This window comes from Dreissena polymorpha, chromosome 7, assembly GCF_020536995.1.
Source record: "Dreissena polymorpha isolate Duluth1 chromosome 7, UMN_Dpol_1.0, whole genome shotgun sequence".
Taxonomy (NCBI): Eukaryota; Metazoa; Mollusca; class Bivalvia; order Myida; family Dreissenidae; genus Dreissena; species Dreissena polymorpha.
This window is the reverse complement of record NC_068361.1, coordinates 58874380-58900580: the sequence shown is the minus strand read 5'-3', so window position 1 is coordinate 58900580 and position 26201 is coordinate 58874380. Positions and strand designations below refer to the sequence as shown.

The following is a 26201-nucleotide window of genomic DNA, read 5'->3' as shown; positions in this document are numbered from 1 at the left end:
AATTCGATATCTCGATATAACATTTTGTCTCGAGTCCCGATTTTACATGTATTTACTGTGGTTTATATCGAAGTACAAATGACTGTTCAAGTGTCGGCAAAAGGTGAGAAAGTTTTTCTTTGATACTTCACCGTCCCGATTCGCCCGGCTGCTCCCGATTCTGTGCGGTAGGAAATGGATCAGTTAATTGCATCAATATTCGCACGTGTTTAATGTCGTTAGCCATTAACACTTGAGTAAGGCCTGTCACTTTAACATCATTTAACTGCAATTAATACACAGCCTGCCGAAAGGACGAAATTATAATTGTTTTTACAAACGACATTTAAAAATGCATTTAGTTATATGTTTACTAATAATCGATTGAACTTTGCATTTCAAACTTCAAAATGTACAAGTACAGTTCAGTATTTCGGAACGTGTTTCACGCATGTTCAGATGGAAAACCCTCGTCTTGGTTGGACGTCAATTGCATCATAACTTTAAAGAGCAACATTACCGGATGTTTACTTGACAGTTTAGATAAATTATAACCGCATGTGTTTATGCCATTATGTAATACTTAAAACGATATTTTAAGCATTTAAATATCAAAATTAATCGTGCCTCGTAAACACGCGTATGGATCAGGTAGAGAGTATTATGCCACACGGTGTCGGCTTTAGTTAGACCACTTAGCAGGTATTCAGATGTTGAAAACAAGGTAAATTTTCGTCTCATTTTTTCGTTGAAAACGCCTAATCGGATATCTCGAACTCTCGTTATCTTGATATTTTTTCTTGTTTCCGCCGACTTCGAGATAACGAGAGTGGACTGTAATATCATCCTTTCTCCAACATGAACTTGGCTAAATTTATACAAGCCTAATATTTTTCACTTAAAATAATGTCAATCTTTATCTGTATAGATTAAGATATATTTTATTAGAAATTACATTAAAAGTGCACCTTTAAACGCAAAATGTGTCGGTATTGGAAATTACGAAACAAAGACATACTTTCCGAGTTTGTGTGTTTATTGTCTTCAATTTTGCCGTCGATTCTGGTTGGAGATGAATAGTCCGTAACAAATTCCGTGCACATTTGTGACGTTTGCAAACTGATGTTAGAGCCATCTGTCGATGTAACGTCAGGTAAATTACTTCGGGTAGCAACACACTGGTCTCGAAATATGTTGATGCGGTATATGCGCGTGTTTCTTCTGTGGTATACCTTGTCGTTTCTGGGTGTCTAGGCGTGCTTTCAGATCCTTTCAGATTTAAAAAATAATACTTATTGCCACAGTCAGTATTGGATTCATAACTACTACCATTCTTTGTAGCGCACTATACTGTTTCATGATCATTCTTGTAATACGCACTGATTCTAAATGGTCCACTGCTTTATTTTCTAAATACAAACGCGTATATCAGAATAATTAAATACAAAAACTTGACAGAATTAATGTCTTATGGGTTATACTTGTTCTGTTCTTTAAGCGTTGTTTTATCTTCATGGGTTATATTTTATTAGATCTTGAGAATATCACCAACGCCTTGTATCTGAACGCGTCGATTAGACGGCCATGCATTTAGCATGACGTACATCCAAACACATGTAATCGCTTCACTTCTGTTGATTAAGATATGCAGTTATAAACGAGTAAAACAAAACCCTTCAAATGTGAGTTCATCGAATCTTAATTAGACCGTTTGTTAAAAAATGTCTCTTTATAGCGATACAATAATAACACGTAAATCGATTCAATATAAATGTATAACAACATAGTTTTCCTGACATGTTAATATGTAAAGTTGTTGGGAAATATTTTTCTTCTCATGGTCGGCGATTAGGAATATTACATCGAATTAGACACAATGGGTTTACATAGTTTTATAACTTATATAAATGTGAATATTATATTCACATATCACAAATCATGGCAACCGCGTATACCTGTTACACAAAGCGCTCTTTTAGCGACATTATTGTCTGCGACCCAAAGCAGTATCCTTTCTGTTCGCATAAACATAATTGTATGTAGAAAATCGGGAAAAACAGTCTGCAACATAGAAACTATATTTAAGCAAATAAACACTTCACATATCTGTCGGGTTGAATGCCTTAAAACATGTATACATATTTTCGAATTAATAGTGAATGCACGATTAACCAACGGATGCATACATGCCTAATGCCAAAAATAAACTGAGCGTATTGCAAAATGACATTCGTTCAAAACGCCCCTCGGTGTAACCGACTAGAATGCTTATTATAAAGTCAATATATTTTCTTGATCAAGAATCAAACCTTTCAAAGAGAGTTTTATTAGAATGTTTTCTCTGAAAATTCCAGTCGAGTAGTATTGTTGTTGAGGGTCACCAAAGACGGCATTTGTTATGCTGCGTTCAAATGATGGATGCCGTCCATTTGTCAAGCATACTTTATTCCCAACCGACCATTCAACGCTCCCAGGATTATATATGATAGCTTTTGCTGTCAGGTCTCTAAAGGAACAAACAATAATAAAGTATAATAAGATTTGAATCTAATATGAATTTGTGCACACACATAACATTTTAAAAGAAATTATAACTTTTGAACATAACGTTTAGTTCAATAGATTAGTAGTTAATAATAAACTTGTAGCTTAAGTCGAAATGCCTATAATGAGAGAGGCTTGGGATACTAAGGAAGAATGTACCTCTACGTGTTAGTTATTTTTCTAATAACCAACATAAAATAACAATATAAATTACAGCGCTTATGCGGTTGCTTTATGTATAAAACGAGAAACGGACTGACATGTAACGCATACAACTGCAACACATGTTGGTATAGCATCAACATAACCTGGCACTCGTGAACACCACTAGCATTACTTAAAAGTTTTGATTATTTGATATATGTTCACTCATTTGTGTTCGTTCATGTTTTGAACTAGTTAAATGGGGCCCTTTCAGTATTATTATTTCGATTTAAATCGCTTTTAGTTCTGAAACTGATACATTAATCGTATCCGTAATTCAAGCGTTATGTTTATTGCCTGGAATACTTTGCCGAGCTAAAAAATATGGTTTACATATCGAAATAGTGAAGAGATGTGTTAACAGTGTGGTACCTCGTGCAGTTAACTTTCCGAAATTTCAGGAACTATTTTATAAATAGAAGGCGACGCTAATAAACGGTGTCGTCCCTTGTCAAAACCAAATAAGCACCATTTCGGCATACAATCACAAGTAAAGTATAATTATTAAAACCATACAGTTTGGTATATAAAACCAAATGCTACCTGAATATGTCTCATTGCTACACATGGAAGATATGTTCTATGTTCTTGTGCACGGTTGCCACTCGAAATGCGGGTAATAATACGTCAGACAATCTCCATCGGGTTTATTATCAGAGACAACGACTTTTGATGCGTTCACTGTGGATACCACATCATGCATTTTGTTACTGTGTATTTAATTAACCCAAGTACGTCTAATTTGTTTTTGCTAGCGATAAAGCGTTTTCATTGTTTTTTTTTATACAAGTTAATATAACATTTAACTTATCTATTTATCTGGGTTCAATAACATTTCGTCCGTATAAAATCATTATGTCCATAGAAATATAGCTGGTTTTTATTGAACGACGTTTCACTTAGTTCACGGTAGCATTTTAATAAAACATAACATGTTCTTAGCTTTTTTTATCAAACTTTCGTGTGCCATTAGTAAACCTTAGTCAGTAAAATAAATAAGTAATTTAAAAAAACGGATGACATGCAAACGGGTTCTTTCCTCAATAGAGTTTGTTCATAACAACCAAATGACTATTTACGATATAATACCACTTACCGTTTATTTGGGTGTAAATCTCCGAACAGTTATTGCAAAGGCTATGGGAGTCTCCAACTTTGCAACTCATTTCATTTGTGTCTAACGATTCCATGACGCAGATGCACAGCAAACCTGACGGCTTACACCAAAAATAAGCAGGAACAATTGTTATCCTTTAAATATTGTTCTTTTTGTTCTTCTTGTTATTATTTGCGTAATTAATCATGATTGCTTTGTTGAGGTTCATTTATGAATTTTGTTTCGGTCTTTTAACCATTCTTTATCATATTGTATGCGCATGTTAAAAACGCAGACGCGTTTACTAACTAACGAAAATAATTTAATTTGTACCCTATTACTTTGCCTTTGAATTCCGAATTTTCCACCTTTACAGATTGTAAAGCAATCACCAGTGTATGTTACGTACTCTGCGTTCTCGCTCTGCAGACTTGCACAACCTTTTTATTAATCGTATAAATATTTAACAGTAACAGCTTAATCCGCCATTGAAGTACGTGTATAACAATCAAATTATTGACAATTAATTTTTGAAAAAGGTATCGATCAATTTCATATAGCATTATTCAATGACTTTTGTAAAAGAAATACTAAACTGCATATTCTACTCAATTCTACTAAATTTATGATATGTATGTACACTTAAAGCATTCAATTCTAATATATAAAATTATGTCATACCCAATAGTAATCAAAGTACTGACAGTTCTGGTGTGACGATGCTTTTGAACAGGATTGATATAAAAGCATCTATTTAAGTTGATCTACATCACCACAATTGTGTATGTGGGTACGAAAATTTTGGGTAGGGAAAAAATGGGTACGAGCATTTTGGGTACAACAATTATGCCAAACAAAAATTAAGTACGTAAAAAGATTTGGTTAAGAAAAACATTTGGGTAGAAAAAAAAATGGGTTCGAACAAAAATTTGGTTACGAGCAAACAATTGGGTACGAAAAAAAAATTGGGTACGAAAAAAATTGGGAACGAAAAATGTAGGGTACGAAAAAAACATTGGGGGTAAGTGGAAGTAGTACCCGTGGGGAACTTGATCCTTTCAGCGAAACTGGGAGGCGGGTTACAATCTCGATCAAATATAACAAGAAATATCTTTAAAAAGGTATTCGACGTGTATTTTCTTTATCACTTATCTCAAAAACTGTCTGTTACAGTAAAACGTTTGTGGGTTATAACATTCCGTTTCAGCATATTAGTTCAAAACTTGACATGCTCTTTAATTACACCATGCTTTTTAATTTCACGTGTATATCATACCAAACTTTATATTTCGTTGTTTCCTTTCCTAAGTTAATGATGCTATGTGTACTGACGTGGTTTCACAATCCCATGTGCATGAACATATACTTTTTCTCTTTTGATTATTGTTCTTTTTCTCTAATTCAATAAGCTTAGGCATGTTTGTTCGTTAAGTACGGCAATAATTTCATGATGATTCCCGATCGACAGTGGGTATGAGCACATAGTCGTAAGAGCACTTGAATACGTGAGTTCGCCCAATAACACATGGTAAGGTTAACTAAATCTTCGCGATATGACCTAATATGTGTTTGAAACAGCAAACAGTATCCAACAAACGAATGAATTGTCAAACATAGTATGTGCACTGATGTGGCTCTGTAATTTATGTTTGAAAAGTTTATAAAATATGCAAAATGAGAAAGTACGCAGAAGAGCGAGTATCACAGAAACGGGTATTATGCTGTTTATATACCATAGTCGCTTCAACGTTTACAAATGGCAGGTTGAAAATAATTCGTTTTCATTACACTCATGATCGCGTTGAAATATATTATACACGTTTTAATTCGAAATTTATGTACTGAATCACGACAAATGTCAAATACAATACAGAAAATGCATAGTTGTTTCATTGACCTATAAACATATAATGGATTGAATATAACTGATTTAAATTAAAGTTTTCAAACTATTATTAAATCTTTTCCCAGAATATGCTGTCCTATTTATAGCTGAGCTTCCTATACCTTTATCAATGATAATCAGCGAGGTATGCCGATTAGAAAAATCGAGCTATCTCAATCGGACTGGCTCGGTCTTTTACATAGGTTGCCATTGTGCATTTTTTTTCATGATATGATAACTTAGACGATGCTTCGCAGCATCGTCAAAAATGGAATCTTTGCATAGATGTTACCAATCCAAACGTCATTTACTTGTCATTGGACAATGTCTCGTTAACCTCGAAAACTCCATTACCATATTTAAGCTGCGGTTCTCCTAAATTGCACGTGACATCTTTCCATGCAGTATACTGTTGCCCTCATAGTAACTTTCCGCTTAAACGGAAAACACAATTTTACATACTTAAAAAGTTAAAATAGTACTTTGTCACTTATATTAACACATGTAACTATTTGTCATAAAATGTTTACTTATTAACAAATATGACTAAAACAGTATTTCTCCACTTTTTGATAAAGGAATATTATTTTGATCGTCCCGTCCTCAAAGTCGGCGTCCAAGTTAGTTCAAAATAAAGCTTTTTATAAGGTATGTATCAATTGCTTTACAAAAATTATTCAAACGTTTAACATGTATTAGCTTTATTGTACACTTAAGTAACTCTAGTTTGACATCAAAATAATTACGAAGACGTGGTTTGAATAGTCTTGTAATCTATGTTTCAAAAGTTCTAAAATATAAACAACATTCGTCCATTTTAATTGGTGGAATCATTTTTCCCATATTAACATTGTGTCACCACTTTTATCCTAGGCCAACACACGACTAGTCGCATAGTGATTTCTCGTGTAAATTTATCTTCCAGTTTACAGCCAAGTCGCTGATCAAACACGTATTGCATATATGTCGATTGCTCAGTAATGAATACAAGAATAACAGGTTTACTGTATAACCCATGAATAGCTAACTTTTCCAACAAATTTGATGTATCAGTTATCCATCAATACAGACAGATTACCGTAAATAAATAATTGTAGAATTGAAAAGCGCGATTGCGCATAAATGATTATAGCTTTTAACATGACATAATTTTGTTTCATGCACACATCAGATGTAGAAAATAAAAGAACGTACATAATTTGAACAAAAACATTGTATTAACATTATTTTTACATAAGTTATGCATTTATGATATGGTAATTAATATTTTACAAATGTTTTGTTTTACCGAAAAGGAAAACGATTCATTTCAAATCGTCTGATACAAACTTAATGTTTATAAATTTCAAATCTTACTACAATGCGGAATTCTTTTTAAAAATGAAAGAAATATTAATATGAATTATCTGAAACTATCGTAAGTGCATAACATGTGTTGCGTCGTTAATTTCTACCGATCAGATGTTTTTTCCAAAGATGTGCAGATCCGGATTACAACTTTTATTAATAATACATTAGAATTGGTACACATGATGCGTTTTTCTTTAGAATGATACATATAAAGGTCCAATGCAGTTGCAGAACACGTTTGTATTTGATCAAGGTAATTTGTAATGACATTTAAAAGTTAACTAAGTGCTCTTACATTTCATAGACAGTTGAACGGACGCAGAGGTCTGCCCCTTTTTGTTTGTGACTTGACAGTCGTACTGGCCGAAATCCCCAGCGGTAACCAACTGCATTTCTAGGTTGCCTTTGTACTATGCTATAATTCACGTGGACTCCTGACATTGAACTTTTTCAGACGTGTTGGCAAGCACCTGAAACAAAGCAAACAATTTATCTGCTTGAGAACAATAAAAAGCAAGTTTTACGCTCCACAAACGTTTGCAGGGACAGAGACCGATTAACCAAAGGGGCTACACACACAAATGGAGGCATTCTAAACAATATATTTTAATGCATTAAAAAATATATTTGAAGAAATTTCTTTATGAAGAAATATTAAACTCTATAATAACCGTGGCACTATTAGATAAATTTGACAATAACATATTTTGAACGTTTCTTTCATTGATACTATAAATGAAACAGATCAATGACAATGCCAAACGTTTCGAAATGACTTAATAATTTTAATGTAACAGCAATGTATTCCCGAGAATAAATGTGACAAAAATGAGTGACTCACTGTTCAAAATAGGGAAAAGTACCACTCGTTTAATTAAATATTGGATAACCTGTATGTTTTGGGTCCAGACGCATAATGGCGGTGGATTTGCATTGACTATACACGTCAGGGTCGTCTTCTCCCCAAGTTGAGTGGACACTCGCGCATTTCACTTAATCAACGGCTCGACTGTAACACACAAAATATGCGCATAGCTGAAAAATCACCATGTTTCATAAGTTATCAAATTTAATAGCTAGAACAATAGCTGCAATCCTACTGAAGCATAAGAGTGGTCACATATGACTCATTGTGTTATTCGTTCAAACGGTTAGGTTCTTATGTTCCTTGTACTGCATTTTGCGAGTAATAAACAATAACAACTATCCAAGTTTCATATCAGGAAGATGCTTGACTTCAAATTGAAAACATAAGTTCTTACACTCAACTGACAGACGTACGTTCCGCGACTTTGGTTGGGACGTTGCTACAGACCACACCACACAAGTGTAGTTACCGATGTCTTCAATCTGTATGCGGTTCTGGTCACGAGCGAAACCTGTTAACAAACATTAATACAAATTAAAGATTAAATTAAAAATGTTCAAGAAACGCAAAACCCATAAAAACATAAGCAAACCTGTTGTTTTTGGCATTGTACTTCACCCAGCAAACTATAAATGCCAATGCAAACTTTTTCTCGATACATGCCATCTTATATACCCAATTCTCTAATGCGATTTTTTCTCTCATTCCGAGTAAGTGGAACTTAACATGCACAATTTACAAGTATAACGGAGAAAATTCAATTTACTAAACAAACTTAGTTGTACTTCTTGTTAATTTCAAAAGAAGTCTACACACATAACTTTAAAACATATCATTTAGTCAGCTTTAAATCTGTTTGTACATTATTCAACTGACCAACATATTACACATATAAACACATTTATTTTGGGCTACTGCATTACAGTTTCGTGTTCGATAATACTTATTTATATTATGTTGAACATTATCAAGATCTTAATACTATACAGCACATTTTTAACAATAGGATGAAAATGAACCTAAAGCAGATTTGAATGATTAAATGATTCATATTGACTAACTTAAGAGTTAGTCTATGAGGTTTTGAAAAGAAGAATCAACAGGCTTACCAATGAACCTGATTCTGGTCGTGACGGTGTATTTTAACTGATTGTAACCGCTCTGTTATTTCCGAATACAGATTGGTTAACGAAGAGATATGCACTGAATCTTTGAACCATATCACAACAGGTTTTTGCCGTCCCTCGATTCGATGTTCTAAAAAGACGTGGTTGTACAGTGGCATTACTGGGCGGGTCTGAAACATTCGCTCAATTTAATTTACACAAAACTGCTAATTTTCAAAAATGAAATAACAGCCTTAGTTGTCTTTGAATACAATATTTTAGAGCAGAGCACGTTTTAAAGATAGTTATTATTAGATTTTCATAAAGTTTCATTACGATTATTAAATAAAAAACAATTGATATTTTACAAATTAGAACTATATACCGTCATTAAAAACAATAATACAATTGAAGAGAACAAGTTATCATCAACTAGGCTCGAATTACTTGCAGTAAAAATCAAAGGCTTATACGCCTCCAAAGTGCTCATATAGTGAGTGGTCTATTTCATAATTTATGTAACAAATCCTCGTAATGTCACACACTATAAAGATAAAATAGAACTAATCAAATTATATAATCGTGGCGCGCTTAATAATGATCATAATGTTATTTTGAAACCTAAGCGTACGTGGAGAACATAACCTTGGAAGTATCATTCCGTATAAGCTTTTTCTGAAGGCTCGAATCTGAAGCTTTGACTTGAATGATGTGAACTATTTTCTTTATAATTGTTTATGATAAAGCATCCGTTTGATTTCTTACTCATTATTATGTTCGCGTCATTGGTATTTTGTTTTTGTTAGCTTTACACCAATAATAAATTCCTGCCTGATCGAGGAACTTTGTTATTGTACCAGATAGGCGATTCATATGGCGGGTGGCGTCAACAATGCACATGATTGTCACACGAGAGTTCAGTTTAGTGCGGTACGGGGAATATGTCGCAGTGAAACGTATGCTTGGCGAGTATGTGGTGTAAATATGACGTGAACTATGTCACGATAAAATTGTTAAACATAATTAATATCAAATATTGTTAACTTGATTGAAGTATTTTACTTGTCATGACATCGTGTCAATTATTGTTTGCCTTTTTTTAATATTTTAATGTCAGTTGAAAGGCAACCCGACAACTAAAATTATATGTGGTCTTCGTAAGTGTTTAGATGTGAATTTGTGCTTTTCAGGATAAATGATTTTTTTTTAATTTAATGTTGCAATTAAGAGGAGCTATACTTCAATTTGGAGCGTAATAAAATAATGGACTTTAAATAATATAATTTAATGAAGTTTATATAAATAACTTAAAAGAGATGATTACAACCGCAAAAGATTCTTACTTAAAAGAACTTAACACCTTTAATTACATTTCACAGTTAACATCTTCGTAGTAACATGTGGATTATGTTGATTGGCGGCATTGAAAACTACACTGGAATAATACGCCCGGTGATCATTTCGTGTCAACGCCACTGTCAATCGACTAGAAATTACACCCATAGGTTTACTGGGCAATGTGACTATAGCACTATTAAGGGGTTGTCCGTTACGCAACCACTGGATAGTAGGTGTTGGCCTACCGCCGGCAGTTGAACAAGTCAATAATATCACAGAAATCTCGACGAATGGTTCCGTTGAGTTAATGCTCAACTAGGGTCGATAAGGTGGAACTGAAATGAGATATTAATTTAATATAGTTATTTGTAAGAAAAGTAAACAATATTTATTTATTTAATGTATATACATATATGTGTTATATGTATTGATTAATTTTAAAGTAAACGAAAAATAGTTTATTGTTTATTCCAAATTAATTTCTTTGTTTAAATTGAACATTACAGAGACATTGATTAATTAAATAAATGAGATTATTATGGTTATCGACACGGAAAGAGATTGCCTCATACAACACTCTCTTAAAGGTACGTTTCTTTAAAATCTTTTTATTAAAGCAGTTTTTAGTTCATGAATATGACATATTTAGTTTAACTGTATGATACAAAAAGTTGCAATGGACACTACTCAGAGATGTAGATTTTATACATGTTATAACATGTTTTGTTTTCATTTTTACAAAAGTAATTAGCTGACACAATTATGTTGTACGAAAAATCGATTAAAACCTTTTATAAAAAGTTAAATTCAAAATACAACTATGTGTTTAGCAGAAATGGTCATTACAATTAATTAATTTAAATACATTAGAATTGTATTTATAGGGTCACCTGACACAACACAGCAGTATTGAATGTTATAAAACAGAATTTGTTTACTTAACTTTCCCTTCAACATTGCATCACAATATCAAAAAATGTTATATATTTCTAGATATAATATATTTAATTTACCATTTACATTTAATTTAACTTCCTTACTGCCAAACAAGACAGTAAAACAAGTAAAGTTGAACTCATCTTCTAACTGTACTTTGGTTATTCGTAGGTTGCTTCTACCAGAATCCGCGTAGTCGACGGAATATCGGTTAGACATCTTGAGCCCTAACCCTATCCCAACTTCACCATTGACGAAAATTACAGCGCCATCTTTACGCCACGTTAACCACGTAGCGAGCTGGTTATTGTATCTAGCCTCACATGGAAATGTCACGTTACCACCTATGGTAACGTTCAGATCGGTCGGCTGTTGGATCCATTCAATGTCACCTGCAATGGTGAAAAGTAAAAAAAAAGGTTTATATAGAGAATAACAGGTTACTGTCTGATCTTTATGTAATATATCAGACAAGGCTTAGAATATTATAACGGCGAGACTTGCAGAGCAGTTATTTTATTCGTGCCGAGCCTAATATATTACAAAAAGATCAGGCAGTAACCTTCTGTGCTTCTGTTTATTATACGTCTACGTCCCCGATTTTAAAGAAATAATGAAATAATCGCTAAAAGCTGCAGTTTGAGCGTGAAAGAATATGACTTTTGTCGTTTGACGTGTTAATAATGACGTCATTAGCACGCACGCTCAGTATTTGTAAAATAATTTGGTATACAATTGTTGGCTGTGTTAAATCTGATTCGATTTTACTAAAGATGATTACGTTTTAGATGATTCCGAGTAATATGACCATCCTCCACACATGACTGATATAAGAACTTCCTGTTGACCATGATATAAAACATATATCAGGCAACGTTATATCAAGCAGATATCAAAGCGGTGGTATGATAAATTTAAATTCAATGATGATCATAACACGAATGGAGCTGCTTTTTCTTGTGTGTAATTCGTGTTTTTGAATATTGTGAATAAAAGGCATACATTTTAATATTGAAGCAAATTTTCCCAACTTGTGAGCAAAACATGTTTTAAATATTGTATTATGAGCAAATGCACCCAGATGCAGAAGATGATGAAAACCTATGAATAAATGAAAGCATATAGTACAATTAGAATACAGAAATTCGCTTGACTGGTGTCAATTCAATAGTTTTGTCCCTTTAAATGCGTTGCCACCATTATCCCTTTAATATAATTTTGTTTACATGTATGCCCAAACGGTCAGATGGGCATATAGCTTTTCCATTATTCGTTCTCTATTTCGTCCATCCATCACTCTCAGTAATTTCCGTCCTAACGTCAGTCGGATTTTTGTAACGCGTAGACCACAACAAACAATTGCTGTTGTATGGATTAAAATGCACACATCGATGCTTTAGTTTTGATTGTTTCGTAAGTTAGGACCGTTGAATATCGATATATCAAAACGATAGCAGTTTCTTACAGTTTAAACTCAATACTTAACATTATATTTCTATTTGAGAATTGACATACTCATGGTTTTGGTTTGTTTTAAATGTTATTTTAACTTTAGTACGATGACAGATTTTTCGAAAGTTCATTTAATTCTCCATTGTCTATTATCCATACACATTATTTATGTTTTGCTGTCGTGAGCTTAACATGGCATTTTCAATGAACTTGCACGTTCGAATAGCACATTTTAATTTTAAAACATTAGCTATGTCATTGTATCAACATAAAACTTATATCCGACAAACGAATGTTATTAAGGAATTCGGCAAATTTTCTGTCTCGTCGTTGTGTTTAGTGAATCAACAAACACAATAGATATTACATTATATTAAAGTACTTTATATATCTTTTTAAGTCCTTATACAAAATTAAGCGGTAGAAATAAATCTTGCTGTAGTGTTTGTATGGCCAAGTGTTATGATTCTAAAGACATTGGCTTCAAGTCATATGATTAACTGGATAAGTGGTTTGCCACTATACTGCGTAAAGCCCACGATAAGGTTCAGTTATATTATAAAAAATGCAACGAAGCACACCTTATTTGATAACACTCATCTATACTCATAATTAAGTATTTGAGTTTAGTTTATAAAACATAAGTTGCATAAACATATAAATTTATCGGGGCTCCCTATATGTTAAGTTCCATTTGATACATTTTACCTTTAAATGGATATTTAATGCCATATTAAACATTATTAATCGTATACAGAGACGCACCGACCAAAATAAGTATGCATATGCCTACTATGATATTTACCAATTCTCCGAACGAGTATTAATGACATAACTCGCCCTATTTAAACTTTCTTTATCGATGCAAACGTTTTCAGTAAAAGTAAACACTAAACAACTAAAATATTTATATCAAACGAAGCGTACATAATGTTTGTCCTTAACCTTTAGAAAAGCCACCAATGAAGGCCTAAGCCCTCGTGCAACCACATTGCAAGTGTCTCTTGTTTTACCTTTCCCTTGCAAAATCAAGTTCTTACTGTTTAAGGTGTATTTATAGCCGTCGTTTATTATTAAGTTAACTTAAACTGTATCAACTTGATGAAGCAAGTTGAGCAATTTCTGTTTGAAGTTCCGGAATAAAAAACTGTAAGTGCTATCTTTTTCTAGATATTCGTTTTTCAAAAAAGTTGGTGCTATTCCTATAAAAACACGGTCCTCAATTAAATATGCGACATAAATAGATAAAGCGCTTAACTTGCATTTATTTGTAGAAAAACCGTTACAAAACAGATCAGATATAACGTTTCGCAAAATGTACTTACTTCCTTTTTCGTGAGTGTACCCAACACAATTAGCGCATGTGTGTCAATGCACAGTTATCTTGGTAATTCAAACTCAAAATTAACATTTAATTAATATAATGAGGAACTTATTTAACGGCAATGCCGTGCACAAGGAAGTTGCTATTTGCACGATAGTATTTTAGTAAAAACAGGTATATTTCATTGCGACTTTTTAACTTGTACGTTAATGTATTGAAGTAACTGTTTCATGTACGCATAACATACATATGCCCTATGAATGAGGATGATTATATTTCTTTTTCCTTTTTTCGGCTTTGAAAATACTCAAAACCTCTCTGCCTAAATGTTGCAACTTCGGATAAAAAAGAACCAGTTTTAAAATACCTCCGCTAAAAGTACAAAATCTTACGCAATTTATTGTTAAAGGTGTGAAATTACATTATACAAATTTATTGTTCTTATTTTATGAAATATGTGTTTGTATTTTGTCATTATATTGCTTTTGTATGGGGCTTCTTGTTGGTCATAATTTTGTCATGAACAGTTTTTTGCAACCATTTTTAAATTGGAAGTTTTGTGGTGACTTGTATTGTTTGTGCTGTTTTTTATAAATGCTTATATATAAGTTAAGTTCTTATAATCGTAGATAGTTAGAAACACTTTTTCAAAATTAAATGTTAAAACGATTCCTTTTCCTAATATTTAGTCGCCTTCGATTATGTGTGTCTGTGTGTTAGTTTAAGTTAAGTTTAAACCTATTTATTGTAGCTCGATTGCATAGAAAGCCTCAGGCTTATTGAAACGCTCTCGAGTCCGTTTCCCCGGCGTCTGAAGAACGCTCCCACATTGGGGATCGAACCCTTGACCTCCCGGTTGCTAGTCGGACACCATATCCATTACCCCACGGCGACCTTGTGTGTTAATGGGTTGGTAGAGCACTTCCGTGTCCGCTAAGCTCATCATATTATGTGATCTGAAATAACATTTTGTTATAAACTTGCATTTTAGTGTTAACTCGACGAAAACGAAGAAAGTAGAGAAGTTAGTTTCTATAAGATGTTATCGAATGAGATGTTGTCTAATATAAATGATATTTATAACTCAAAATACTCGCAGAACAGAAAGCAAATAAATAAATAACAGCGAGTGGTAAAACATTTTATGGCAATTTGGTATGACAGGGTATACCTGGTATTAAATGTAGGTGTAAAATATATACACTAACTTTATGACCTGCGAATTGAGATGTATACGTTTCAAAATCTTGAATACCTTTATATGGAATTGAGAACAATGGCGCCATTAAATTAAATTCGATACATTGATAACATCCTTTATAACTGCACAAATTTGGGATATCAACGATTAGATACATATTAATATGCAAAGGGAACCTTTGTCAACTGCTTTATGACCTACAAAACAACCACACAAAAAACACAACCAAGTTTTGAAAGGAGGGCAACATAAACATTGAAAACAAATGGAACACACTAAAGATATAGAGGAAACATACTTACTGTTCAACTTTTTGCATGTCAAGCGCATCGAGATGTCGCACACACATATATCCCTTAAATAAGACATTATTAAAGTTAAAATAACAACACAACTTTGTTACCAAACTACAGACGTTAAAATCAGCAGATGACCAATGCATATCAGTCTGATGTGTTACATAGCATCCATGCAATCGATCCGTCACTTTTACAGGACAAAGGTAAACGATGTACCTTTCTCGTCATAATGTCACACTTAGAGGAATTTTTTAATCAATTTATAGAAGAAGATAGAGTAAAACATACAAACACCGTAATGTCTACACAAAATTGGTTCCAAAACTTATCGTACAGAAAGGAGATATGCGTTTTAAATAAGATGCACACATACCATGACTCAACATCATAAGTACCCCTGTATTATTATTGTTTTCTCTTTATACATAAAAGAAAGTTGCACATGCATTACTAAAATGATTCGTTGACGATTGTTTCTGTATGACAATAAAACTGTTGTAACAAGTACCGGTTCCGTATTCAACCTTTTCGTAGACTTAAGAATAAATAATGGACTTTGATCCCAACAAATTCTTCCAGCGTTGGAATATATTAAGGCTACCACTTGTAATTGCTACATCAAGAAAATGTTCTACATGAAGAATGATGTTCACAGATCCGGTTAATGCCAAGTTTTACTTAAAATTAAAGAAATTCTCAAATATTCCAATTAAAAGAGTATTCTTAATTTTTAGACTAAAGTCTAAGAAGTTTGTTGGTGAATACGGGCCCTGCAATATTTATTATTTTCTTTGTATATATTGATCCAAAATCAATAGCTACCATGGAGTGAGTTTAATGGAACTGTTGTCACAAGATACTGCACTTTTTTATTTTCTTTGTATATATTGATCCAAAATCAATAGCTACCATGGAGTCAGTGTAATAGAACTGTTAAACAAGATACTGCACTTTTTTATTTTCCTTGTATATATTGATTCAAAATCAATAGCTATGGTGGAGTGAGTGCATGTCAGCCGAGATAAGACCATACAGGAAGTAGAAAGTGTGGTTTCATGTGTCACAATTTTTAGAAAATCTTCTTTTATACGTAGTAGTGCACGTGCACTGTTTTTAGAAATTGTGTAAGATTCAATGGTTTATTGTAAAAATGCGCACACAACTTGTGGATTTGTCTAATTTCTTTTCAAATACACGCGGTGTCGAGTTGCATTGTTGTGTCCGGTGTGGTCGGGATAGTAGCTGTTGCTGCTGCAAGTTATACCTGGCTGTACTGCAGATGTTTCAAATGCTGCAATGATCACTGGCTCTCCACAAACGTTACTCGTAAGTACTTTGCCTAACTGCGAGATATAAGTTGGAATCTTGGACGTGACGTTTTCTCTTTCTATGGTATGCATGTAATAGTCTTAAACACACAAACATGCCATAACACGATTAGGGCAATTTTGGCAATGTATTGAAATGAACTGTAAGCATGTTTTTGTTTATATGTGAGGACAATAACAACATACCGAAATTTTACAATATTTATTTTTAGAATTGTCACTGACTCTACGATCCAAAGTCTAAGGACAGCATCTTGTCACAGAGACGGTGATGAAGCAGTTACATGGTCACTTTCGATACAAGCCGTGAAAGGCTCTTGTACTTTCTTTTCATGGAGGACCCGGAACCGGAAAGACATATGTGAGCCAAATCGTTGCTGAGCAGCTGTTTGCGCTGGGCATGCAGAGTAAATATGTCCATTTCATATCGACATCCAAAGACTTTTCAGAGGACCTTGTTTCCACAAAAAAGGTAAATGTGTTCATTAAAATACATGCAGCATACTGTATGTATACGAATGCTTGGGTCTGTATTTCCTTTGAAAATTCTGTTCCATTTGAAACATATACGCGATATATCAGAGTTGTATTACTGCTACGTTTTGATTTTGAATATGCATTTGATTTTATACTTGGGTATTGAAACTACACAACTTAATTGGCGTCCATGCGTGTGTTGCATTTCAGATGAAACTTCGCGAGAGGATTGAGAAAGCAGTGCGGATTTGTCAAAGGTCCCTGTTCATCATTGACCAAATAGACAAGATGTCTTCCGTTGTCCTGGACTACCATGGCTATGTGGATGGCGTGGACTCTAGGAAGGCTGTATTCATTTTCTTAAGGCATTTAGGACCTACATAATTTAATTCTTTGCTCAATGGATCACTTTTATAAAAACAATCCTTGAACTGGTATTGTGTTAATAAGCATACCGGTACGCATGTTTATAATAAAATAATGTTTACATATGAAAAACACGGAAAAAGAGCAATTACATGTATCTGGATGCGTATCACAAATAAGATATATATGAATATTCTTGACCATGCCATCACATTTTGTGTAAAATCAGTTGGAAACCGCAAAAAGGGCTAAATTCAACAATGTAATGGCTTCTTTGTATTTTGAAGAATTTTGGTTATTGGGGTATACATAATAAACCCATGTCCTTATTTGTACAAAACCACGAATTTGTTTCTTTGGCAAGCGATGGTTATTAAAGGAGCAAAATATAAGCATGCGCGTAAGTTAGCTAGATACTATTTTAAGGACATTATACACAACTGCAGTTGCTCAAGCCAATCACAACAGTAAGACTTTCATCTTTGTCAGTTCTCAATTAGCCTCATCATCATATACGTTGTGCTGTAGTTATGGGGTCAGAATTGCCAGTCTTGTATAATCCTGGTTCACAAAGGATACTGGCAAAGAATAATAGCGCTAATAGCTAGAGTATTAATATCGTTAGTTCTTTAGGAGTTTGAAATATATCACTGTAAGGTAGATGTTGTGCTTTTTAGAACATCGGAGACAGACAGTTAAAAAAATGCATATAGAAATTAATGCACATGTATTTTTTGCAGTAATGACGCTGCTAAAGAAATTGCAAGTAAGATATTAGAGAACTTGCAGAATAAAAAAAGGGAGTCGATCACAATCGAGCAACTCGAGGAAGTAATGACACTACCTGAACGCCGCGAGGACTTGAGTCAGTGCAAACATTTAACTAGCATGCATTTCATAATATTTCTAGTGCAGTTATATATTCAGTTTATTAGTTTAAAAAGCGCCTTAAATTATGTGTATTGCTCACTCATATTATTGTCCGTCCGTCTTTTACATTCGCACATTAAAACATTGACGATTTTCTGCAAGTCAGGGAGCATACATGTTTCAAAACAAGTATGGTAAAGAAAATAATAGTTCTGGTAGAAGTTGCAAAATATTACAGGTTGTCCTCAAGTTGTTTATGGATTTTTTATATGTAAAATATGGTACACTAAATTATACATATCAGGCGAGGTTTGGCGCCGTCAGCTTGTGTCAAGTGCCCTGATATCCGCGCATGTGCCCTTTCTTTCCCTGGAAAAGATCCACGTGCAGCAATGTATCCGGGAAGTCCTGCATGAGACTCGGTACTCGACTAGCGAGCGCGAGACGGAAGCTTTGGTTACCAAGGTAGTGGATAAGATGACCTACTTCCCCGAGCCAATAAAAAGGTTCTCTAGGACTGGCTGCAAAGACGTTCGTGAAAAGATTTATCAAGAGTTGGAAATCGATTTGATGGAACAATAATGTTTATTCCGGATGTGAATTGTTAAAGTCAAATAACTGAGGCAGTCTTTTAAAAACTAATGTTTATTATTCCAATATTTTTAAAATACATATATCTTATGGTTGTTCCTTTTAATGGAAAATCAAAATTGTTGTTGGTAATAAAGAATACATGTTTTTCAGTTAAAATTGTTTTTGAATGATATGGCACAATTGTATGGTTGTGTATTGTGTGTTTCCTAATAAAACGTACAATAACGTCAAATGTTCATTTTTATTAACCTCGACTTCAATCATGTCCAAAGTTAGGAAGCCTTTTTGACATTACACTGTTTTGTGCCTGGACCGTCGATTTTGATGGAGTTTCGCCCAGCCATGGCAGAAACATCATCATTGCTAACAATTTTGAATTTCAATTTCCTATCGTATATTGATACCAATTTTAAATACTAAGTGCTTTCATCATTTGCTCGCAGGAGTGCTGCAATACCATGGCACGACTCATAATGGCACTTCATGTTTGAGTATTGCAGCACTCCTGCGAGCAAATGATGAAAGCACTTAGAATTTAAAATTGGTATCAATATACGAGCAATTATAAACCATCATAATTTAAGAGTCTGACAAATGTTACATAATTTTGTTTAACTGAAATGTCCATACACTCATCAATCATAACACTTAACTTTTATGTGTCTTTATCAAAATAAATAAAAATAAATAGTTCATTAGACAACCCTTTATGTAGTTTGGATATGAAGCTTTGTTCATACGACTTGGAATTGTAAATGGTCACTGAGGTAGATTACATCGTGACCTTGTACTTGTGATGAAATTTAAATCTTTTGAGTGCTCTTTATAATTATATATTTTAAATTAAGAAAGTTTCTCTTGATCTAAGATCTCTTAAGCTAAATACATACTCGGCGAAGCTGACATTGGTCCTTGTCGAAGCAATTGCAGCTTTACCTTTTTGGTATAGCTGCAGAATGGACGTTAAATACCCTTTTATTAATCTTTGTGGTCTAAGTACAATGATATCTTTTTTAAACATGTTGTTACATTACGTGAACTTATTAACGTTTTTGGATTTTGAATCGTTGTGTACTCAATCGAAATCAGAACTGCTTCATGATTTGCGCCAGAGTCCAAATACGCGTTTACATAAAACTCGTCATAATTGCATATTAGGGACTGGTTAATATTTATAACGATTACTGATAAGTGATTAATTATTTTCCAACTTCACTTGTTTCACTTCATCCATTAAATGAAAAAACAACAACAAGTATATGGGCACTTAAAAAAACATTTCAGTTAGAGTAAGCCTTTATGACATTTTGCGTAGACTTCTTTTCAGAAACATTCCTTACGAAATCACTCTGATTTTTTGCGGAAGTGGGTTACACTCAAATTAAAAGTAGGCATTACAACGACGGTCTAGCTTGTTAAGTGACGAGTTATTTCTTACATATTATATGACATAGAGGCCTACTTCTTGATCTTTTCAATTCATTCCGCGTTGAATTCCTTTTTACAATATATGGTTATAGAGGGGGAGTAGCGAGGGCAACGAGTTTAATGCTGTGGTTTTTTGGTTAATATTGAATTTTTACATAACATTACATTTGTAATTATATTTTGACCACAATGAGTTAAGTATTGCCCGTTTTTATATGGATTTTTGTTAAGTGATTAATCCCTACAAACACGAAGCTTTTATTTTATGTAAACATGTATGAGGATAACTGTTGATGGTATATCCAAATATACACATCAGAGTTATGCAGCAGACCTGCATCTGCAGATTTATGTTCGCAAATCATGACAGCATGCTCTGAATAAATACTTATAACGAATAGTAAATAGATGTTTTATTGATTGCCTTCGGTAGTTTTTGTTTCTACCTTAAATATGGAAATCTGATTTTTTAAATCAGTGAGTTTAAAGCAATTTATTAAATGTTCATAGAGCAACATTAATCAAGTTAAAAGTCGTTCCCGCTACAAATATTACAGCTCATTCAAGCTTCACTGATTGTGCAGTATACACCAACTAGAGGCAAATGCAAATCTATCAGAGCACCTTAGGATCAAGATTAAGCTATTAATTTCTCAAAATGCGTCCTATGTACACAATTTTGATAATGTTTTTTAATTAAATTGATATTTGTAACTATGTTCTGTATGCAAATTGCGTGATCGTTTAGATATTGTAGCCATCTATATTTTAAGCTTACCATATTATAAATTTATAAGCCTTGGACTAAATTTACAACGCTTAAAGTCATCCATCCAAATTAAAATGATGAAAAACGAAAAAGAAATAACAAATAACTACTTAAATGTTACTTCAAAATAACTACTTAAATGTTACTTCACTATCTTCAAATATTTTTTTAAAACGAGTTTTATTTTGGTTGAGATTTAATTAACCGGTCGGATGCCTTCTAGTCAAGGGAGTAAATAAATACGCCCTGTTAACTTTATTTGATTGATACAATCACTACCTAGCCCGAAATGTAATATTTGTGTTAGACGCCCGAAAATACTGATATTTTATTAGCCACTTTCTAACCAATCAAGTTGAAGTTTAAACGAATGAATAAGTTTCAATCTTCCGGTATTCTGTTTACAAAATTATTTAATGACTGCGAAGTAATACAAGGTCGTCTTCGTATGATTCATGCAATCCTTCAAGGTTGTATAAGTTTAACAAGACATTTTGATTGTCTGTTCTTTCTTCGTATAATGCCCTATTGTTATGGTATTCTGCATTAGAAAGCAAAGTTTCAGAAGAAACAAACAAAAAACAATAATCCAAGTTGCAAATCCTCAATATTTTTTCCTAATTTCTTCTGAACCATTTATTAACCCAGTCACCCTTATGAACATAAACATTGATCAATCGATACATATTTGGTATGTTTTTATAGATCAATTAATTATACATGCATTAATGATAGTAAATATATGTAACATGTGACATAAAGAAAATATATGCACATAAGTGTTTCATCTCCCCTCGAAAAACCATAAAAATACCAATCTCTAGTCTTTTTTAAACTATTTTTTCAGAAACAAAACGGTAAAATACAAACTTTAAACGTAGAAATTTTTCTATAATGTATCATTGAACGAAAAATAGAAAAATATGTGTGTTACCCGGCAAACATTTAAAGTTTAAGCTTCACTTGCAAGGGCATCCACGTTTCTCACAAATGAATATGTCATAACCATGTTGCAGTTGAGAAATGTTGCGTAAACTTATTAAACATATCTGATATGGTATACAACTATCATAAACCGCTTACAAGTATGAATAACACGTAGTGCATCATTTGTTTACGAAAGCAATGGGACTCGAAATAGTTCATAACGTTCAGTTCATATTGCTCCTATATGCACTGATATTCAGAATTACATTTTAAGATATTTCATAATCAACTCATAGAGTAAGAAACACTATCTGTACATGGTATCATCACAGATCAGGAATAATTAATCACCTAAACCTTAGATTTCTTAATACGTGTTCTTTTATATAAAAGGGATGGGAAATTTTGACTTTGGAAATAAAAGGACTTTTTCTACACTTGTTCGTGTGTTTTTTTCTCTGAAAGCTTATATATATTTTTTACAACACGATCATATTTGGAATAGTTTAAAATAATTAAAATAGCAAAACCACTGGGTGTAAAAATCTCCACTGTACCTCTAGCTCTAGATGGATATATGGATGGATGGAAGGATAGATGACGGACGGATGGTTGAATTACCTGTCTCTGAATGCTAGGATGTCAGTTCGTTATAACCCCCCTCCCTTTCGACTCCCACCCCCTCACCCTTCACCCCCGGAGAGGCATCCGTGCCAATGTTATTACAAATAAATACGCAAAATAATTCGTTCTTTCTAAAAAAAAATTATTTATGATATATAGGCTTGTGCTTAATAACAGTGGCTTATTTGCAGATACTTTTTTTCTCGCGTCGTGACCATATGTACTAGAACAGACGATCGGCTGCCCCATACATACGGCCTGTAACCGGATAATCCATACGCACTAAATAAACCAAAACGCAGTTTAAACATACAGGACAAAGAGACTAAGTATGCAATTATTCTTCAAGTCTGTATCCGTACCAGCGGTACTGCGGATACTGGGGCTGCTACTGGTGGACATGGAGGTGGTGCTGGACTCTAATCTGTATCTCCGGATGGACGGGGCCATAGATCTACCTGTACCAAGAATAGAGGCAACCGCCCTACTTCCAGCAGAGGTAAGGGGAATGCCATAGAAAGCATTTCATAACAAGTTCCCACGCCAAGTGTTAATGCACGGAAATTATTAATTCAACAAAGTACACTCATTAGGGAGTATAAACACGACCTTAACTAAGGCAAATGTTTTTTTTTGCATTAGTATGTATACGTATATCTTTCATGCAAATATGTGAACATGTTCACATGATGTCCGACAATGCTTGGTTTACATGACACACATGTCTCTTTTAATAATATTCAATGTAAATAACATGTTTAAGTTATTGCCTAAAGGTGGAAAGTTACGGTAAACCTTGACATTGCATTGGCCACCGAATTCGATGAATTCCGTTAGGGCCATCGTGATTACACATTAAACTCCAGAGGGCGACAATGCGACAATGCGATAGTGCGATGTCGACAATGCGATAATACGATGACGACAGTGCGACAATACGATGGCGACAGTGCGATAGTACGATGGCGACAATGCGACAACGCGATTGTACGATGGCGACAATGCGATAATACGATGACGACAGTCGATGGCGAAAATAAGATAGTCATATCGTACTGTCGCCATCGTATCATCGCATTGTCGCCATCGTAACATCGCATTGTCGCCATCGTACTATCGCACTGTTGTCATCGTATTGTAGCACTGTCGTCATCGTATTATCGCACTATCGCATTGTCGCCATCGTACTATCGCACTGTCGCCATCGTATTGTCGCACTGTCTTCATTATATTATCGCATTGTCGTCAACGTAGTATCGCACTATCGGATTGTCGCATTGTCGCCATCGTACAATCGCAATGTCGCCATCGTATTGTGGCACTGTCGTCATCGTATTATCGCATTATCGCCCTCGTTCTATCGTGTTGTTGCCATCGTACTATCGCACTGTCGCCATCGTATTGCCGCACTGTCGTCATCGTATTATCGCATTGTCGCCATCGTACTATCGCGTTGTCGCATTGTCGCCCTCTGGATTTTAATGTGTAACCACGATGGGACTTACGGTATTCCGTAGCTTTCCCACTTATAACTAACCAAACGGCAATTAAATTTAAACATTAACGCAAAAAAACAATCAATTCATGTACAAGCTAGACGTCATCTGTAATCTCAAGCATGTTATCAAGCAAATTGTTATATGTTACTTGTGTTCAACTATGGAACGCCTCCTATGTCCCCAGTTGTCTTTTAATATCAGCTCTTTCATTGAAATGATGTGGGTTTAAATCATATGATATGTGCTTCAAATAGTATGCTGTGTGCTTGCCATGGTATGCTGTGTGTTTGTTTTTGGTATGCTGTGTGTTTGTGATGGTATGCTGAGTGTTTGGGATGATATGCTGTGTTTGCCATAGTCTGCAGTGTGTTTGTTATGGCATGCTGCGTTTTTGCCATGGTATGCTGTGTGTTTGTGATGGTATGCTTTGTGTTTGTGATGGTATGTTGTGTGTTTGTCATGGTATGCTGTGCGTTTGTGCTGGTATGCTGTGTGTTTTTCATGTGTTTTTCAATGAAACAACCGATATATCATGAGTCAACAAGAAACTGACGATGCGTTCCATATTCAACGTTCTTGTTTTTGAATGCGTTTGATAAATTGGTTCGTTATTGAAATTAGATGCAATACATCGCTACCATGACCGTTCGCAGATTGCACACATCCACAATGTGCCAAGTCATTTAATAACAAATCAATAATTACAAGGATTTGATTAAATTGATATAGGCAACGGACTTGATTACACACTTAAATTAACATCTGTCAAAAGGATGACGTACCGTATTGAAAATTATATGGTGGTTCAAACCCGATAATTCAATAAACAAAAAAAACGTCGTTCAGCAATTGTGTCTTTAACAATAACAGTACATCCCGCAAATGTAACCGGATTTGCTGTATGTCAGTTTGCATACGATGCGATTGGACAAGGCGGATTGTCATAGGTGATATAAATTATGTTGCAATGTGGTTGGCAATTGTCATGGGCGAGATTTTGTATAAAGCGTAACGCGATGAAGAACGTTTAACAATTGTTTGAGACACAATTTTGAAAACGTGGTCGTCTATAATAATAAACCGTGTTTTGCTTTACATGATATTTCGATTCGGGTACGATGTTTTTGGTTTTCATTTTTAAATATAAATAAAACATATTTGCACATTGAAACGTATGAACAAATTGTATTTTTTGTATGCAATTAAGGTATTAAATCATAACTGTGGATGTATGTATTTTCAAAATGTTGTTATCAACAGATATGCTTCTCGCTGTTTTGTTAACAAAAATATCATTGACCGTGTATTAAAAGAGAGCAGATAAACTAAAATTAAATTGTTCAAAGCCTGTTGGTTTAAGGAAAGAGCCAAACATTTTATATTTTAGACTTGGCCTTTTTCTTTTCTTTAATTGTAACTTAAGCGTTTCAGAACGAAGGGAGAAGCGTGTGTCTGTTTCTATAACTTTATTGCGAATATACTTTCACACGTATTGTCGGATTCATTCTTGTAGCTGCTAAGAGGGCAGGTACAGCTTCGTGTACCGCTTCTGTTTTCACAAAGAAGATGTTCTTTATATAATGATCAGGTCATTTTGAACTGGAAGATAAGCGTGCTTCCTGAAAGTCAATTGAACAATATGTCGAGCATAAAATATTAACGATTAAAAATCCAAACAATATAAAGCGATGTGACAAAAAGGTAAATTAAGATTAAATAAGTATGTGAATGATCATT

The 26201-nt window shown here is 33.9% G+C and overlaps 2 protein-coding genes across 2 annotated transcripts in view; one reads left to right on the top strand and one right to left on the bottom strand.

The window, feature by feature from the left end:
- The window catches only part of LOC127837716 (uncharacterized), a 191383-nt gene that overhangs the window by 88295 nt on the left and 76887 nt on the right, over positions 1 to 26201 (bottom strand). The gene's annotated exons all lie outside the window — the stretch shown is intronic.
- On the top strand, positions 17774 to 19378 carry LOC127837719 (torsin-2A-like). Its single transcript, XM_052365027.1, has 2 exons — positions 17774 to 18618; positions 18928 to 19378. Exons 1-2 carry the CDS (start codon positions 18588 to 18590, stop codon positions 19203 to 19205), a joined length of 309 nt encoding a protein of 102 aa, XP_052220987.1. The 5' UTR covers positions 17774 to 18587; the 3' UTR covers positions 19206 to 19378.

Coding starts and splice junctions, on each gene's coding strand:
- LOC127837719 (XM_052365027.1), top strand. CDS start 18,588: ATGACACTACCTGAACGCCGCGAGGACTTGA. Junction 18,619..18,927: donor TGAACGCCGCGAGGACTTGA/GTCAGTGCAAAC, acceptor TATACATATCAG/GCGAGGTTTGGCGCCGTCAG.